Here is an 18,034-nt window from a genome sequence, read left to right on the forward strand (position 1 = left end):
GTCAGGCCTCCCAATCCCATCCCAGCTAGACAGCCCAGAAGGATACCATGGTTGATGGTATCAAAAGCCGCCGAGAGGTCCAGCAGCACCAACAGGGATGCACTCCCACTGTCTAATGCTTGGAGTCGGTCATTAAGCAGGGCGACCCAGGCAGTCGCTGTCCCATGACCAGGCCTGAAGCCTGATTAGAAAGGGTCTAGATAATCCGATTCATCCAGGAAAACTTGGAGCTGAGCAGCCACTACCTTTTCAATCACTTTGCCCAAAAATGGGGAAATTAGAGACTGTTGTTAAGATCTGCAGGACCTAATAAAGACTTCTTCAGCAGAGGTCTTATCACAGCTTCCTTCAACAATGAGATATTAAATATGCCAGCCAACCAGCCAGCCACTCCCACTCTGGCAGATTTGATTAACCAGGATGGGCAGGGGTCAAGACAGCAAGTAGTGGCCCCCATTTCTCTCAGAGTCCTGTCTACATCCTCAGGCTTTACAAACTGAAAAGTATCCATAGAAAAATGGTCAGAGGAAACCTTGGGGACATCTGACACAACTGTTGTTAATGAGGAGTCCAAGTCAGCCCAAATGAGGACAATTTTATCTGCAAAGTGCCTCAGAAACACGTCACAGCAAGCAATCGAGGGCTTAAGATCCAGTGTAGGGCCAGAGCCCAAAAGACCCTGGCCCACCTGGAAAACCATAGCTGGGCAACACTGAGCAGACCCACTGCTGGCAGAGAAGTGAGGTTTCTTCGTTGCCATCGCCACCACACGATAGGCTCGAAAATGAGCTCTAGCCTGTGTTCAGTAGGAAGCAGACTAAGCTTTTCTCCATCGTCACTCTAGCCATCGTCCCTGCCATTTCATCAGGCCCAAGATTTGAGTAAATCAAGGTGTGTTATGAGCCCTCCTCGGTGGGAGAGGGTGCTTCGGAGCTGTAGTGTCCACCGCCCAGATCACCTTCATATTTGAGAGATTATCCAGGGCTTTGGCAGTATTGCCAGCCATGCTGGGAACATCCCCCAGAGCATTTAGGAAACCATCCGGGTCCTTAAGTCTCCGAGGGTGGACCATCTTAATTGGCCCTCCATCCCTGCAGGTTACCAGGGGCACAAAGCCTAAATCTTGTCAGGTAGGGTCCTGTCCATGCCAGTGGAGTCACTAAGAACCTCTCCACCCTCAGATCATCCTCTTCCTGTCCTGAGTGGACCTGTGAGCCCAGCATCGGTGTGTATGTTGACGTCACCCAGGACAACCAGCCTGCGGAACTCCAACATCAATGACAAGGCCAGTTCTACCAGCTCAGGGAGGAAGCCAGTTAGGCAGCGGGGTGGACAGTACACCAACAGAATACCCACTCTGTCTCTCTGACCTAACTCCAGACACACACTCAAAGCTATGCAGAGAAGCTTTCAGTTCAGATATCATGTTAGGCCAGAGGTCATAATTAGCAGAATCATAGAATCATAGAGTTCGAAGGGGCCTACAAGGCCTTCAAGTCCAACCCCCTGCTCAACGCAGGAATCCAAATCAAAGCATTCCTGACAGATGGCTGTCCAGCTGCCTCTTGAATGCCTCCAGTGTTGGAGAGCCCACTATCTCTCTAGGTAATTGGTTCCATTGTCGTATGGCTCTAACAGTTAGGAAGTTTTTCCTGATGTCCAGTCGAAATCTGGCTTCCTGCAACTTGAGCCCATTATTCCGTGTCCTGCACTCTGGGACAATCGAGAAGAGATCCTGACCCTCCTCTGTGTGACAACCTTTCATGTACTTGAAGAGTGCTATCATATCTCCCCTCAGTCTTCTTCTCCAGGCTAAATATGCCCAGTTCTTTCAGTCTCTCCTCATAGGACTTTGTTTCCAGTCCCCTGATCATCCTTGTTGCCCTCCTCTGAACCTGTTCCAGTTTGTCTTCTTCCTTCTTGAAATGAGGAGACCAGAACTAGACATAGTATTCAAGATGAGGCTTAACCAGTGCTGAATAGAGGGGAACTAATACTTCATGCGATTTGGAAACTATACTTCTGTTAATGCAGCCTAATATAGCATTTGCCTTTTTTGCAGCCAAATGGCACTGTTGGCTCATATTCAGCTTGTGATCAACGACAATTCCAAAATCCTTCTCACATGTTGTATTGCTGAGCCAAGTATCCCCATCTTATAACTGTGCATTTTTCCTAAGTGTAGAACTTTGCATTTATCCCTGATGAATTTCATTCTGTTGTTTTTAGCCCAATGCTCCAGCCTATCAAGGTCCCTTTGAATTTTGTTTCTGCCTTCCATGGTATTAGCTGTGCCCCCCAATTTTGTATCATCTGCAAATTTGATAAGCATGCTTTGTACCTCCTCATCCAAGTCAATAAAAATGTTGAAGAGCAGTGGGCCCAGGACCGAGCCCTGTGGTACCCCACTTGTTACTTCTGCCCAGTTTGAGAAGGAACCATTGATAAGCACTCTGAGTACAATTCTGGAGCCAACTGTGGATCCACCTGATATTTGTTCCATCCAGTACACATTTAGCTAGCTTGCTAATCAGAATATCATGGGGCACTTTGTCAAAAGCTTTGCTGAAGTTGAGGTATATTATGTCCACAGCATTCCCACAGTCTACAAAGGAGGTTACTCAATCAAAAAATGAGATAAGATTAGTTTGGCAGGATCTGTTCTTCATAAATCCATTTTGGCTCCTAGTAATCACTGTATTGTTTTCAAGGTGCTTACAGACTGACTGCTTTATAATCTGCTCCAGAGTTTTTCCAGGGATTGATGTTAGGCTGACTGGTCTGTAGTTCCCTGGTTCCTCCTTCTTGCCCTCTTTGAAGACAGGGACAACATTAGCTCTCCTCCAGTCGTCCAGCACTTCACCAGTCCTCCACGATTTCGTAAAGATAGCAGACAGCGGTTCTGAGAACCCTGCCAATTTGAACTCGTTCAAAGTGATTAGGTATTCCTTAACCATTTGTCTATCAATCTCAAATTCCAATCCTGTCCCTTCTACTTCATGTTTCCTGGGAGGGCAATAGACCCTTTTTGGGAGAAGACTGAGCCAAAGTACGAATTGAGCACTTCTGCCTTTTCTTTGTCATCTGTTATCATTTTCCCATCCTGAGTAGCTGTGCCACAATTTCCTTTCTCTGTCTTTTACGATGGACGTACCTGAAGGAAGCTTTTTTGTTGCTTTTAGCATCCCTCAGTAACCTCAGCTCATTCTCAGCTTTAGCCTTCCTGACACCATCCTGGCAATTCTGTGAAACCTGCCTGTACTCTTCCCTTTGTGGCCTGGCCTTCTTTCCACTTTTTGTATGTGTCCTTTTTTATTTTCAGGTAATCTCTTTTTGTGAAGCACATTGGCTTCTTCTGTTGTTTCCCCCTTTTTTTCCTTGTTGGAATTGCTTGCCATTGTGCTTTTAGAATTTCCTTTTTTAGAAACTCCCACCCATCTTCGACTCCTTTTCTCATTAGGGTCGCTTGCCATGGAACCGTAGTTACAATTATCCTGAGTTTATTAAAATCAGCTTTCCTGAAGTCCAGGGTACACATATGGCTACTCTCAGCTTTTGCTTCTGTTAAAATCAAGAATTTAAGTATGGTGTGGTCACTTTCCCCAGAGTACCTGTAACTGCCACTTCATCCACCAATCATCTCTATTGGTTAGAATCAAGTCCAGGATAGCTGATCCTCTGGATGCTTCCTCCACTTTCTGTAGGAGAAAGTTATCTCCAACACAAGTCAGAAATTTCTTGGAGGTGCCATGTTTGGCAGAGTTTATCTCCTAACAGATATAGGGATAGTTGAAGTCCCCCATTACTATTACATCATGCCTCCTTGACACGTTGGCAATTTGCTTTTCAAAAGCTACATTCTCATATTCTCCTTGATTGGGTGGTCGGTAGTAGACTCCAAGCGCCACATTACTTTTATTACTTGCCCCATTAATTTTAATCCAGATACTCTTGGTGGAGCTACCAAGCTCATCTTCCTGTATTTCTGTGCAGGGATATATATTTTTAACATATAGCGCGACTCTACCTCCCTTTTTATTCCTTCTGTTCTTTTTGAACAAATTGTATCCTTCAATTGCTGTATGCCAGTCATGAAAGTCATCCCACCAAGTTTCAGTTATGCTTATCAAGTCGTAATTACCCTCCTGTATTAAGAGTTCAAGTTTGTCCCACTTGTTTCCCATGCTCTGCACATTAGTATACAGACATCAAAGACCATGTGATTTGTGGCTTGGCTTCCTTACTACATTTTTCTGAGGACTGTTACTGGGCCCTATTACAGCCGACCTCTCTGTTCCCATTACTGTGCACACGCCTTCATCAGTCATTACCACCAAGTTTATGTCTCCCTCCCCCTTAGGATTCAGTTTAAAGCCCTCCTGATGAACTTCTCCATGCTGTGGCCAAACATATTCTTCCCAGTCCTTGTGAGATGCAACCCATCACTTGCCAGCACTCCATCTTCCAGGAAGCATAGCCCATGATCCCAGAATCCAAATCTCTCACGTCGGCACCACCTTTGTAGCCATTCATTCACATGGAGTATTTTTCTTTCCCTTTCTACTCCTTTTCTAAGTACTGGAAGGATGGATGAAAAAACTATCTGGGCCCCAAAATCCTTCAGTTTCCTTCCCAGAGCTTCAAAGTCTGATGCGATTTCTTCACAGCTTCTTCGTAGCCACAGCTTAAAAACCTACTTGAAGTCATTGTTTCCGATTCTAGTTTGTTAATCATGCCAAACTTGTTTCCTTTATCACAGGCCAGTGCAATACTTAAACTGAGCCAACAGCTTTTGCTTTCTTTAAATTTTCCAAACTTAATTCTTTTAGTAACAATCTGAATACTCCTCAGAATACATAAAGATTCCAAATTAACATTTTAATAACCTGCTTATGGGAGTGAGAAACAGAGGCAAGGAAGGCATTCTCACTTTTCATAAACATGAGACTCTCTATTAGCTGGTGCAGATATACAGAATATTGCTCATTCCTTAACCATTATTAATGAAATTCTAAGTACAACATCACACAATTCACCCCTGCTCTTTTCTTCTGTTGCATAAATTCCCCTAACCTTACCTATGATTACTTGTTATGTCTACACTGACAATAATCCAAGTTAACCAGGTGAGCTTGTACTCAGGATTTGAAATCAGCTTCAAATTCTGGGTTAAACTAACTATAGAATATCTACAGAAATAAGTATTAACCATAGTTAAGAGAAAGACAATATTACATCAGCACCAGCCCTAAAAGTGTTCAAAACATTTTTAAGCAAGGTCATCTTTCAAATTATACACCAGCTTACAATGTTAATTATTCATCAAGGGTTGGGGAACCAATCTTACATTAAGCATCTTGAATTCTTAATGTGATCGAGCATGATGGGTTTTTCAAAACTTGGAGAGATACATACACCTATGACCACTGTCTATGCACAATTAAGATTTACAGCTGACAAAAGCTTAGGTTTATGTGTTTATGGGATACCTAATTCCTTACCTGGATCACTTGATGCAGTAACAGCAATTCCACCAGGAGCAAAAGGATCGTCACATTTCAGTGTTGCTGTCTGAAAGTTTAAAATCCATTAAGGTTGCTTGCTTCAGACCATCAAGATTCTTAGCATTAGACAAGCAACTATTTGCCTCAGAGTCAGTATTTTCATACTTTACGTCACTTTATTGACTTCTAGAAAAGTTCCTATGCTAAGGCCATCCTTAATAAATTATTTGCCAAAAATATAGAAAACATTAGTTTTGCTCTCAACAATTACACCGGTCTCCCAACAGTCTAGTTTCCATGAATGCACAGAATAGTGAGAACTGTTGCTCCCAGTTCCAATTTTTAAAGCTACCTGGATATATGTACAGCATAATGTAACATAACTAGCATTTGATTTTGCAAAAGCCCAGGTAATTTCTTCAGAGTGTTGGGTGTTTTTAAAAAAGTATTGGTAGGTACCAGTAAATTTGTTCAGCTGAACTTTGCTTGGCTTAGCCAGCAATTTGTCTGAGGTTTTGTTGTCTTCTGATGTTGAGATTTAAATAGGTACTTCTGGATCCTAGCAGCTTCGAATAAAACATTTGGTTTAATACTACTGATTTGAAAACAACTTTCCGAATAGTTTTAAATAATAATGGCTGGAAGGAATATACTTTAAAAGACACAAAAACATATGAACATTCAGATTTTACTCTAATGGGTGTCAAGTTTTTTAAAAAATCTTATTACACTACCCCTCTATTTATCCATTTCAAAGTGTCATATGAGCCAATTATTAGATTCTAATATTTGTAGACCAATTCAAGACCAAGGAAGCCAGATTGTCTAGGCATAGCACTCCACTCATACAAGAATGAAAATACAGTTGCAGATATCAATTGTCAACAGCCTATGACCTTTAAAATACACATCTCAATGGAGATAGAGAAGTTCACTCTATTATGATGGTATTTAGTATCAATGCCCAATATATATACATAGGATCAGGCTTATGACACAGCTGCATCTTCCAAACTTACCGAAGAATTACTGTTGTTGCTGGTTGCACTGAAGGGGTCAATACTTCCGAAAGGATCTGTGGCTGATTGCTTGAAAAAACAGTCAGCAGCAAAAGGATCTGAACCTTTGAAAGGATCACTACCAAATGGATCTTAAACAAAACCAAGTCAATATTAATTACTGAAGACACGTTCAGCATTCTCTTGTTGAAAATATATCTTACAGAAACTATATGCACATAGTATTGGTCATTTAAGTAGTGTCTATCTGTTATAAGTGCCTGTGCAAGTGCACAGTTGGCCTGAAGCACTCTATAGACAAAGCATTTTCTGTTGGAAGGAAATTTGTGTGCCCAAAGGGGACTACTCCTTGCAGAATTTCCTACTGATCACTGCAAAATTTTCTGCAAGCATCCTTGTACTGTCTAATGTAATTAATTCTTGTCACAGGTAACTATTGTTTGGCAAACCCACTAAAGCTAAACTCATGTATGGCTCCAATGTTACCAAATACCATTAACAGTCCCTAAGAAGGTCCTTTAATGTCCCACTTCTGAACTAATCAATTTTTTAAAATAAAAACGCAACTCACCAATTTTCCCAAAAGGATCATCCTTAAAAGGATCACCTATTCAAAGAGCGAAACATTAGACGCAAACCCTTTTTCTATTACCTGTACAGACGTTTAGGGGGGAAAGCTAAGTTATACTTACCTGTGACAGAGCGCCAAGTGGTTCTGGGCATTCACACCCTAGGGAGCTGCTTACACACAGGCCAACCATGGACAGGTCCAGAGCTCTTTCAGAGTGCAACATATACTACCTCTCACCTAAACATTTTCTCTCCCTTTCCTCCTTCCTTTCTTATTTCCTTCACCCAGCTGCTGTAGAAGCTTTCAAGTATGTATGTTATGAGCTTGACAACAAAGGATATGGGGGAATTCTGTCCCTGCAAATCACTAAAACATCTCCTACAACTAAGTGTAACCTTGTTTTCTTCTTCAATACTCTCATGCAGTCTCGTAAATGAAAGATAAGGTTGCCTACTAGCAGGTCAAAGTAGAGGCATCATGAAAAGGACGAAGGATTTTTCTGACACTGATATCTATCCTCTCCACCACATGACATAACTGGGGTGGCATACCCGCTGCCACTCCAAGAACACACACTTTATTTACACCCTGTGACATGGAAAGGCATTGTGTATTAAAGATCTCTCTTCCCTGCTACTTCTCTGCTCTAAATTCCCTATTTTCAAAAAAGTCTTAGCTGTGCTTCCCCTGCCCCCCCCCCCGGTAGTTGAAGCACCTATATATTATATAGAGGCCCTTACAATCTCATCTCACAAATCAAGAGTTGTCACGCTAAGAACATTATAGCATTTTTATCCAGAGATAATTGTGTCCTGCTGGTTCTGTTCTTTCCACCAGGTTTCCATTATGCCCACTATATCAGTGCTGTCCTCTAAGACCAAGTACTCCAGTTCCTCCATCTTGGCTCTGATACTTCTAACATTAGCATATAAACACTTGCATATAGTCTCTCTTCCAGTGGCTTTGGCACTTGTGTTTTGGCCTGTGGTGCTCTGGCCTCTCTGAATAGCTATCTTGTGCCCCTGCACTCACAATGCTTAGTTCTATGCCTCCCCAATTTAAATTTTCATCAATTATTTTCAGCTTCAACCCAGAGGGGAGATTTGTTCCTAACATGACCCTCACTGGCTCCTGTCAGCTTTTCCCCCACAATCAGTTTAAAAGCTTCCCTGTCACCTTTTTGATTTTAAGTTCCAACAGTGTGGTTCAATCCTAGTTCAAGTGGACCCTACCCCTTTTGTACAGGCCTGGCTTGTCTCAAACTGTTCCCCAGTGCCTAACAAATCTAAACCCTTTCTCTTGATACCATCATCTCATCCATGCACTGAGACTACAAAGCTACACCTATCTAGCTAGCTGTGGGCATTGGAACCAGTAGCATTTTAGAGAAAGCTACTTTGGAGGTCCGGGCTTTCAGCATCCTACCTAGCAACTTAAAATTTGCTTCCAGGACCTCACAACTACATTTCTCTATGTCATTGGTGTCAACATGCACCATGACCACTGACTCCTCCCCAGCACTATCTACCCCCCTCTGGAGAAGTATCCTACCTAGCAACTTAAAATTTGCTTCCAGGACCTCACAACTACATTTCTCTATGTCATTGGTGTCAACATGCACCATGACCACTGACTCCTCCCCAGCACTATCTACCCCCCTCTGGAGAAGTATCCTCAGCATGAGAGGATAGCTGATCATCCCAAGGAATGGGTCCCCTCTAAGGGATTGTTTTCCTCTTACTCAGAGTGACACTCTCCTTTCCTGAGACCTCTTTCTTAATGACAGCAAGGGAGCTTTTGTCCTGGGATTGGGGCACAGCTAGAATGTCCTCGAAGGCTTTATCCACCAACCTCTCTGCCTCTCTCAGCTTTTTCAGGTCAGCCACCTTGGCCTTAAGGGAGAGCTAGGAACGCAATGTACTGAGGACACGCCCACAACTTCTGTCCAACAGGTACATACTCGTACATGTGACAGAGTGCAAAACAATGGAAAGCCTCTACACCCATGCTGGCTTCCTATCTGCATAATTGTTTTTCTAGTTTGAGTTACTACAGAGTACCTACAGAGCTTGGGTTTTCTTTAGGTCAAGGAATGGATGGGCAGAATGGTGCGCCCTGGCCTCCTTGCCCTGCTGCTTAACTCGCCTTGGTGCTTTGTCAGCTGGGGTTCCTTCTAGCTCGAGGAGCTCAACCACAAGATAGCCAAAATAGCTATTCAAGAGTATTAACCCTTAAAAAGAATATTTTTGCTACTGTTATTTCTCACATGAAATTTAGTATGAAATATTGTATCCAAAACAGACATCACCGCATAGTGACTACTGGCAAGGTTCTTTATGCCACAGTTGTCTGCTTACTGAGCACAGTATTCTACCAATAGTGCACGTGCAATTTTAAATTCTGGAAAATACAAGAGCAGAAGGTACTGAAGTTTTTTTCCCTTGTTCGTCCTATTTTTTATTCTCATTTGCTTGCTTTGTTTCATTTCTATATTTTATTGTAAACTGCTAAAACAGATTAAGCTAACAGTACCAAAATTGACTAAACATCTTAAGAATGAAAACCAAACCTTTAGAGAATCCCAATTTGTATTACATATCTCAGCTCATGTAAGCTAAAAGTAGTCCAGTATAGTGACATTAAACACCTTTCTCAAAAAATGGCTACAAAGAGAAAGAAAAGATTACTTACTGCCAACGAAGGGGTCAGCCTCAAAGAAGTCTAAATTGGACCCTGCAATCTGATCAGAGAGCGGATGGGATTCTTCATCATATGGATCTCCCTAGCAAGAAAGAATAAGTGCAACTGTATAAATCTTCTCACTCTCTCTTGAGAAGTCTAGTAGTGTAGTGGCAAATTCTGAAGTGCAGGGTCCCTTAATGATAGTCACAGCCACATGCCCTTCTGAGATTATTCAACCTTCTAAGATTATAGAATAATCTGGCCAGGTTTGAACACTGCTATCTGCTTCTCTATCACTGTCACTATATTGACTGTCCTTGCTCAGTGACAGAGCTCAGTATCTACACATTTATCTCCTGCTGCTTCCAAACTTGATGATATAGATGGGATTCTGTCATCAGGATTCACTGTCTCCTCTTCTGCGATTACAGAATTCTCACTCTCCACAACTTGTCTTGTCTTTTTGTAGTAGGAACTAGTAAAGGCATGCTTGCAATTGACACTCATTAGGACCTGCATGACTGACTCAGAAAGCCCTATAGCTATAAAGAAAACCACAAACTTTTAAAAGACTTGTTGGGTGCATAGGTTTCCCCCCCCCCACTTTCTTTCTCAAGGGGGCTTTTTTGCTGTTGGGTTAAGAAAGGCCTTTTGTTCCTAAATGAAGGAATTCACACTCTGTAAACAGGCCAGGCACTCATTTTGCATAGGAATTTGTTACCTTTGGAACTCTGCCACCTCCTAGAAGGTATGAAGAGATTTTTCCACTCCCTTCTCCTATCTTGTGTCACCCCTCCCCCTTCCACACATACCTAGAATGTTAGGAAGAGAGGAGTTTTAGCCCATTCAGGCAGTTTTTCATCATCACCACCACCACCCCTGTAAAGTAAGGGACTTCCTTTGTTAGTTTCCCTTTTTGCCATACTAAGACTCAGAGTAACTGCATTTGGGCAGAGCTTAGGAGTTTTAGGAGGAAACTTAAGCATGGAAATTCCCAATCTTAACCTCTCGTGTTGGCTTCACCCCTGGTGAAGTCAGTCATTATTCCTGTTTTACATATATGGAACTAAGTATGAGAGGTACAAAAGTTCACCAGCATCAATTAAGGCACTAGAAGATGGGTTGGATCCAGCTGTCCAATGAGCATAATTCCACTTTATTCCACTCACTGTGAGATGGAGAAATGGAGAGAAGGGAGAAACAATTTTCTCCAATTCCCCCTGCCTCAACCCCCCCCCAACAGCATAGGAGATAGCACAGGAGTCTGCAGGAATAGTTGGCAAAAATTGCTGGATAGACAGACTGTAAACAGAAGGAGCCCTTCCATTTGAGGAAAGGCTACTCCGGATCCAAGCCAGTGCCAATAACTTCACAATGGTTCTTATCCAACACCCATCCCTGTAGAATTAAGGAATGTATTCAATCATGCAAAACTATTAGTAATGCTGCATTTTAATATGCTGTGCAAACCCACTTTTTTCGTAACATCTGGTGGCAGGACCTCTGTTTCTTCTTCTGCTTCTACATGTGTTGTTTCTGGAGTATTCCTGGCCTTTTGGGGAAAGAAAAAATTAAATTCCCACATAAAGTTTCTCTCTACACTGTGATATACAAGTTGGAGATTGAAATGAGAGAAGATATATACCAAAAATGGAATGATTTCAATTTGCATGCACCTACAATTGAACCAATACTGACAAGCTTCTACAGCAACTTCATTCACAGAATTACTATTCACAATATGTGCATCTCTAGCACTTGTTCACTTACAGTACCAATGGTGTTCACACTACCTCATTTAATGAGTTTAAGAAGTGAACCTTATAAGCAACAGCTTACACCATCCCTACAAGTAGATAGTGGGGAAGCATATTGTATATAAGGGAGTGTACTATTGTTTCTCAAACTTTTGAGAATTGTATCTTAAAAAGGCAGTAAGACACAACCAGAGTAATTGTTTGCATCCATTGTTGGTCTTCTTCAGAGTAGACGCACTGAGATTAGTGGGCATGACTAATTTAAGTCCTTAGATTTCAGTGGGCCTACACCAAGTAGGAGTAACACAGGTTACAGCCCAATAATAGCTTTAGATTTTCCAAAACCAGGAGAAATGTGCAATTAAATAATCACTAAGAGCTGCATCATATTATTTGGGGCAGAGCACCAAGGAAATTTGTACACTTTAATTGTTTTGTTGATATGCTGCAATTAGATACAGACCAGGAATGGGGAACCTGTGACCCTCCAGGTGTTGCTGGACTCCAACTTCCATCAACCCCAACCAGCATGGCCAATCAACAGGGATGATGGGCACTGAAGTCCAGCAACATATGGATAGCCACGGGTTCTCCATCCTTGATGTTAACTAATGCTGCAGACCTCAAGTGTTACAAACTTGTAAAGAAAATGGACTTAAGCATTTCACCAGTTTTGCTGCTTCTAGTGCTTAACGCTTGAGAACGTGAAGGCAAACAGGCTGCCATCTGCAACTAAGGGCTAAAAAATGAAGCATACTTTAGAGAGAATGGAGATTCTCAAAAGTTGCTTTGGAAGGAGGAACCCTATGGCCTCATACACTGTGGCCTCTTCCCCAAATATAATTCTTAACTTTGGAGTCTCTAAATAGTGTGAACACAAGAGAAGCAATTGAAGTAGCACAGTCCCACAAATCTCTGTGAACTGGCTGGTTGAGGGCAGCATAGCGGAAAAGAATAAATAATCCTATTAATCTGTATATAGATCTCAACAAAATAAATATTCACTTTCTTAGAACAGAAATCTTATCAAGTTTATTTGTGCAAACAAGCATGACTACTTATTTTGTATCTAGTTGTATAATAGAACCATTATAGAACTATACTCACAGGAGATTCATGATTTATTTGTTCAGAATCTGCTGAATTCTCTCTTTCAGCATTCTCATTAAAGTTAGCAGTTTCACTGCTGCTGTTGCTAAGGCTAGAATGATCTGCATTCCCATTAAGTAGTGTGCTCTGTGGCCGAACCTCCCAGTTAAACTGGCTGTTTTCCAACTCCTTGAGCTCAAACAACTTTACTTGCACCTGTAAAGAGGAAAGCACAGTTTAACACCATAAGATATATGGCAAATATTTAGGTTATTACATGCCTATTTTCACAATTTAGTTTTCATTCTAGTCTCCATTGAAAAAGGTTGCTGTGAGCCAGACAGTTGTATAACCTTCCAATGTCTTCTGCAAACCTCTGTTCCTCTGCCTCCCACTCAACTATTTCAACTTCTCAAAAACTGAACAAAAATTAGGATGGCCTTTAAACTATAAATATACCCTTGATATACACCACCCAGCAGCAGCTCTGATCACTTGGCAATTTGTTCTGTGATACGAGTTTTGACAAAGCTCAATTTCTGCAATGACGGTAGCATTCTTCTGTACATTTTCCAGTATTAAGCACTTCAGTGCAAAAAAGTAGCTACCGCACTATTGTGATCCAATAACAGTATGTTCTAAGCCAGGTTAGAAACAATCCTAAATGACAGGAATGAGCCTGCTTGAACTTCAACATAAGTGCTCTCCACTCCTCTCTTTCTGTGCAATTGCAAGGAGGGCATTGGAAGCATCTGCTTTTTGGTTTAAACTACCTATAGTTTGTCACTAGGTTTGATCCAGGCCAGTCTGGTTAGTTTAAAATGATTGTTTATTTCAGGGATTGGGTACCTGTGGCCCTCCAGATGCTGTTGGAGTATAACTTCTATCAGTCTCAACGAACATGGCCAATAATGCGAGTTGCTGTCCAATGACATCAGGAGGATCACAGGTTCCCCTCTCCTGGTTTATTTAAACAAGCCGAACTGCAACCGTGACTGCCAGTGGTAGAAGGGAAAGCACTATGTGACAGGAGTATATCCAGTGAATTGGGGAACATATTTCATAGGGGAATACATAATGTTACAGCAACCTTATTGTCTCACCAAAGCCTCTCTTTAGCGGAGAGTAGCTATACAATTTAATTTCATTTTTATTCAACCCTTCCTCCAAACAACTTCCTCCTTTTGTCCTCACAACCGCCCTGTGAGGTAGGTTACTCTGAGACATAGCTACTGACCCAAAACCATTCAAGAAGCTTTCTGGCCAAGTAGGGATATGAACTAGTATCTTCCTGCTCTACCAACTAGGGTAGAGCTAGAACGTCTTAAAAAGTAATTGAATGTTTCATTTATTTTAATTGTAGCAGACACCCCAATTTGTACCCTTAATGTGACAGGCATACGTACTCTTATTTGATTGCATGTACACAGAGAGAAAATAGGCTGTGAAAAGCCATAGCCAATCAGGGTTTTGCTGTATCCATTCAATGAAATAAACATGTGAGGTGTATCCACATTATGGGATACAAGCAGGTACATTCTATTTCTGAAGCAGACCAAATTAATTATGAGAAAGCTCTCATCCTTTACATATTAATCATAGCAGCAGACCTTTCTAGAATCGCAGCTTATTTCCATTGCTGTTATAAGGTCCTTTCATTTCATTCAAAGTTGCAATACAAAGTTGACACTCATTAAAGTGAGCCATTTAATCAAGTTTAAACTTCAAAACAACATGGTTAGCTTCTACAATCTCAGACTTAAGAAAAGATCTACAATTCCAGGTACTTGAAGGTTCTGAAGCTTGGCTAGCCTTGACTATTATATATTTGTAAAGTGACCTATTAATACATTATTGATGGTTATTTCAGATTTATTTTCTGTTATGTTTAAAATGGAAGTCTTCTAAATGGAGGTCTTTATCCCAGTTGACATCTGTATTGAATATGAAATGATTTTATCTATATGCTGTTTATACACATTTTTTAAAAAAATGTTTTTATATATGGAATTGTTTTAACTGTTTTTATATATGTTTTATTATATTATAAATCACTAGGGCCCTAATTTGGCCTGTGAGGCTCCCTACACCACACCCACCTGTCCCACAGGTAAAAAGATGAGGCTGCAAAGGAACAATTGGAAGCTTTATAGTACGCCCCTGATTGTTCCTTGGCAAGTGAGGCTTGCGTGTTCCACAGAGCTGCTGATTGGGAACTTTGTAGTTTAGCTGATCCCTGCCCTAAGTAGAGCTTGCTGTAAGTGCCACTCAGCTGATCAACATTTACAACAGCTTCCTTTGCCCACACGGTTTGAAATCAAACTGCATTCAGCAAAGGAGAACACGTTCCAGTGATGTCATGGTGACATCAGCTGAGTGAAAGGTAGGGAAAACTAGGCACCTGTCAAAGTGGCTTGCAGGGGTTGGGGGACATCAGGATCTGGCCTGCTGGCTGGATCAGGGAAAAGTGGTCAGGGGCTGCATACTGGTGATGGACACAGCTGGACCAACACCTAAGTACCCATACCCCATTTGTTCTCTTTTACACGAGCACCGATCTACACCAGTGGTTCCCAAACCTTTGCCCTCATGGACCACTTGAAAATTGCTGAGGGTGTTGGTGGGCCACTTAATGATTCTTTTTGCTTGTTATAGCAATTGTAATGCACTGTGCTAAATGCTGTATGGTTTTTAATTGTATTTTTATAGACACTCCATGGGTTACCTGAATGATGCTCATGGACCACAGTTTGGGAACCCCTGATCTACACCATGCATGCGCATTGTCTCTCTCATACAAACACCCATTCTGGAACAGGCTTTTCTCATTCTTTCCATGAATCATGGAAAGTGAGTACTTGCCCTCTTCTAGAAGGTTTGGACCTCTGGAAGGTCTGATTCATGGTGAGATAGCACTGCTCATCTGTCATGTATCAAGTGCTCAGCCTTTTAACCCAACTGGAATTCTCAGTCTTAAGCTCAACTTTCCACATATTTTTAATATATCAATCCCTGATATCCAACACACATCCAACGTAAATGGGGACTAACCTCTCCACACATGCTGCAAGCTGTATACTAAATGAAAAATGAGGAGAGGGAGGAGTAGTTGCAAGCTTGGGGGCTCTAGCCACAGAGAGTGGTGGTTAGAGTGACATTCCAAAGGACACTATGCTGCTTTAGCTGCTGCACCCTATAGCCGGGCCTCCAAACATGTACACACATATGATTTCCTACAAGTAGTGCTCTCTTCTCTCGCTCTTTGAGGCAGTAGCTGTGGCAGGAATGAGGAACAATTGGTTCTCTTTTAGAGAGGGCCTTACCGAAGAGATTTCTTGTTGCGACTCCTGAAGATCTTGCTGAAGCGGTCCCAGCTCCAACTTCCCTGCCTCCACACACATCTCTAGCTCTGCTGTTTCCTGCTGCAGCCTGCCAAGCTCTTCTTGGGCTTTATTCAAGTCATCTTTACATGTTGAGATTTTGGATTCCTGATCAGTTATCTCTGCCTTTAGTGATGCAATCTGTACAATGGAAAGAGAAATAGTTAGACATTGCACAAATTCCACCCTCCATTAAAAAAAAACAAAAACATGCAAGTATATCTAATTATTTGTGTAGAATAATTAAAGTGGGTGAAGAAAGGCTCTGTAAGATCTCCCTTTAGGAACAGATGAAACTGGCTCTGAGTAGTTTCTAGTTTCAAACATTTTCATATTGCAGCAGTATGGATTCTCAGTGCAGGGAGATTTAACTGGAAACATCTTTTAACAAAAAGTAGCAGCGTGAGCTGACAGAGAATCATAGAGTTGGAAGCAGCCTGTAAGATCATCGAGTCCAACCCCCTGCTCAATGCAGGAATCCAACTTAAAGCATATCTGACAGATGACTGTCCAGCTGCCTCTTGAATGCCGCCAGTGTCAGACAGCATAACTTCAGCCCATTATTGCATATCCTGTACTCTAGGATGATGGAGAAGAGATCTTGACCCTCCTCTGTGTGGCAACTTTTCCAGTACTTGAAGAATGCTGTATCTCCCCTCAGTCTTCTCTTCTCAAGGCTAAACATGACCAGTTCTTTCAGTATCTCCTCATATAGCTTTGTTTCCAGTCCCCTGATCATCCTTGTTGCCCTCCTCTGAACCTGTTCCAGTTTGTCTGCATCAACATGATCAGCATGGGGACCACACTAAGAATTTCTGACATAGCTGCCCTTTCCTCTTTAAGTATTAAAGAGACATCAGCATTGATATGAAAAATTCCTATCATTTCCCACAAAAGTGGAATACCAGAAAGCTTTTACTTTCTTCATTTGGAACAGATGGTTCAACTGGGGAGATTTTGGGATGTACCAGTCCAGGACAGATTATGCATCTTTGCTGCAACAGTATTATAGGATTTGCCTCAATATTTTCTTAAATGTCAGTTTCACTGATACTAGAGAATACTATCCAGAGCCCTTACTAAAGAACATGATATATCAAAGAGTGAAAGAAAAATGAAGCTTTTTATTACAAGGAACTATTCAGTAGGTGACTTTGAAGATAGTCTCTTTTGCACTAAAGGCCTCTGGCTTCAACGGTATTCAGGCAACTGTGGTGGATATTCTGAACTTAAGGGTAAAAATTCATTTTGACATGTATTATTCCCTATTTCATTTAATTTTTTTACTCTTTACTGTTTAATTGTTTTAGTAAAAACAAAAACCTGTTTTCTGTATACTTTTATGTAGGATATGAATGTATTTTATTTTGCCTTCTTTTTGATATGGGCTATGGACCAATTCAATTAATTCTTTTTCATTCTAACTGCCTGAAACAAATTTCACTGCAGTATTCTAACAAATAGTGCTAATTTAAGACACCCTTTTTATTGCAGGATATTTGCCACTGAAGGAGCACTTTATTTATTTATTTATTGCACTTGTATACCACCCCATAGCCAAAGATCTCTGGGTGGTTTACTTGTTCTTATGAAGGCATGGTGTCACTGTATAAAAAAATAAAAAAAGGAAGCTATACTGCACAATCTCTACTATGTCAACCGCGTTGGTCAGTTCAGAATCAATGTTCTGCAAAGCCAGTCTGTGGGGGAATTAGGAATGTTCAGTGGACTGCTTCCTGTACCTTTTGCACACTGAGATTTCCTCCACCTTTCCTTGCTTGAACAAGCCATAGTATGTCCCCTTCAGATGTAATGGAAAATCATTGCTTCCTCAAGAAATCAAGGGAAGAATATGGAGTATGAGAGCATGTAGCACATTCCTGATCATCCAAACTATGATTCTGAGGATTTGGAACATTTTTGAACAGTGACTTTGTAAGCCTGCTCATTAAATTTCACCACACCTGAGCTTATCAAAATTCAGGAGTCGCTAATGTGGTGCTCCAACAGCAACTGGACAGCACAACTTTCA

The 18,034-nt window shown here is 41.4% G+C and overlaps 1 protein-coding gene across 2 annotated transcripts in view; it reads right to left on the reverse strand.

The window, feature by feature from the left end:
- Positions 1 to 18,034, reverse strand: part of EPS15 (epidermal growth factor receptor pathway substrate 15) — a 102,435-nt gene that overhangs the window by 9,139 nt on the left and 75,262 nt on the right. For both annotated transcript variants that reach the window (XM_061632960.1, XM_061632961.1), the window contains exons 15-21: positions 15,946 to 16,143; positions 12,641 to 12,838; positions 11,251 to 11,328; positions 9,786 to 9,876; positions 7,095 to 7,130; positions 6,524 to 6,654; positions 5,502 to 5,571 (exon numbers count right to left, since the gene is read on the reverse strand). In XM_061632960.1, coding sequence (XP_061488944.1) covers positions 5,502 to 5,571; positions 6,524 to 6,654; positions 7,095 to 7,130; positions 9,786 to 9,876; positions 11,251 to 11,328; positions 12,641 to 12,838; positions 15,946 to 16,143 — 802 coding nt within the window. The remainder of the gene's footprint in view (positions 1 to 5,501; positions 5,572 to 6,523; positions 6,655 to 7,094; positions 7,131 to 9,785; positions 9,877 to 11,250; positions 11,329 to 12,640; positions 12,839 to 15,945; positions 16,144 to 18,034) is intronic.

This window comes from Rhineura floridana, chromosome 6 (assembly GCF_030035675.1).
Source record: "Rhineura floridana isolate rRhiFlo1 chromosome 6, rRhiFlo1.hap2, whole genome shotgun sequence".
Lineage (NCBI taxonomy): Eukaryota > Metazoa > Chordata > Lepidosauria > Squamata > Rhineuridae > Rhineura > Rhineura floridana.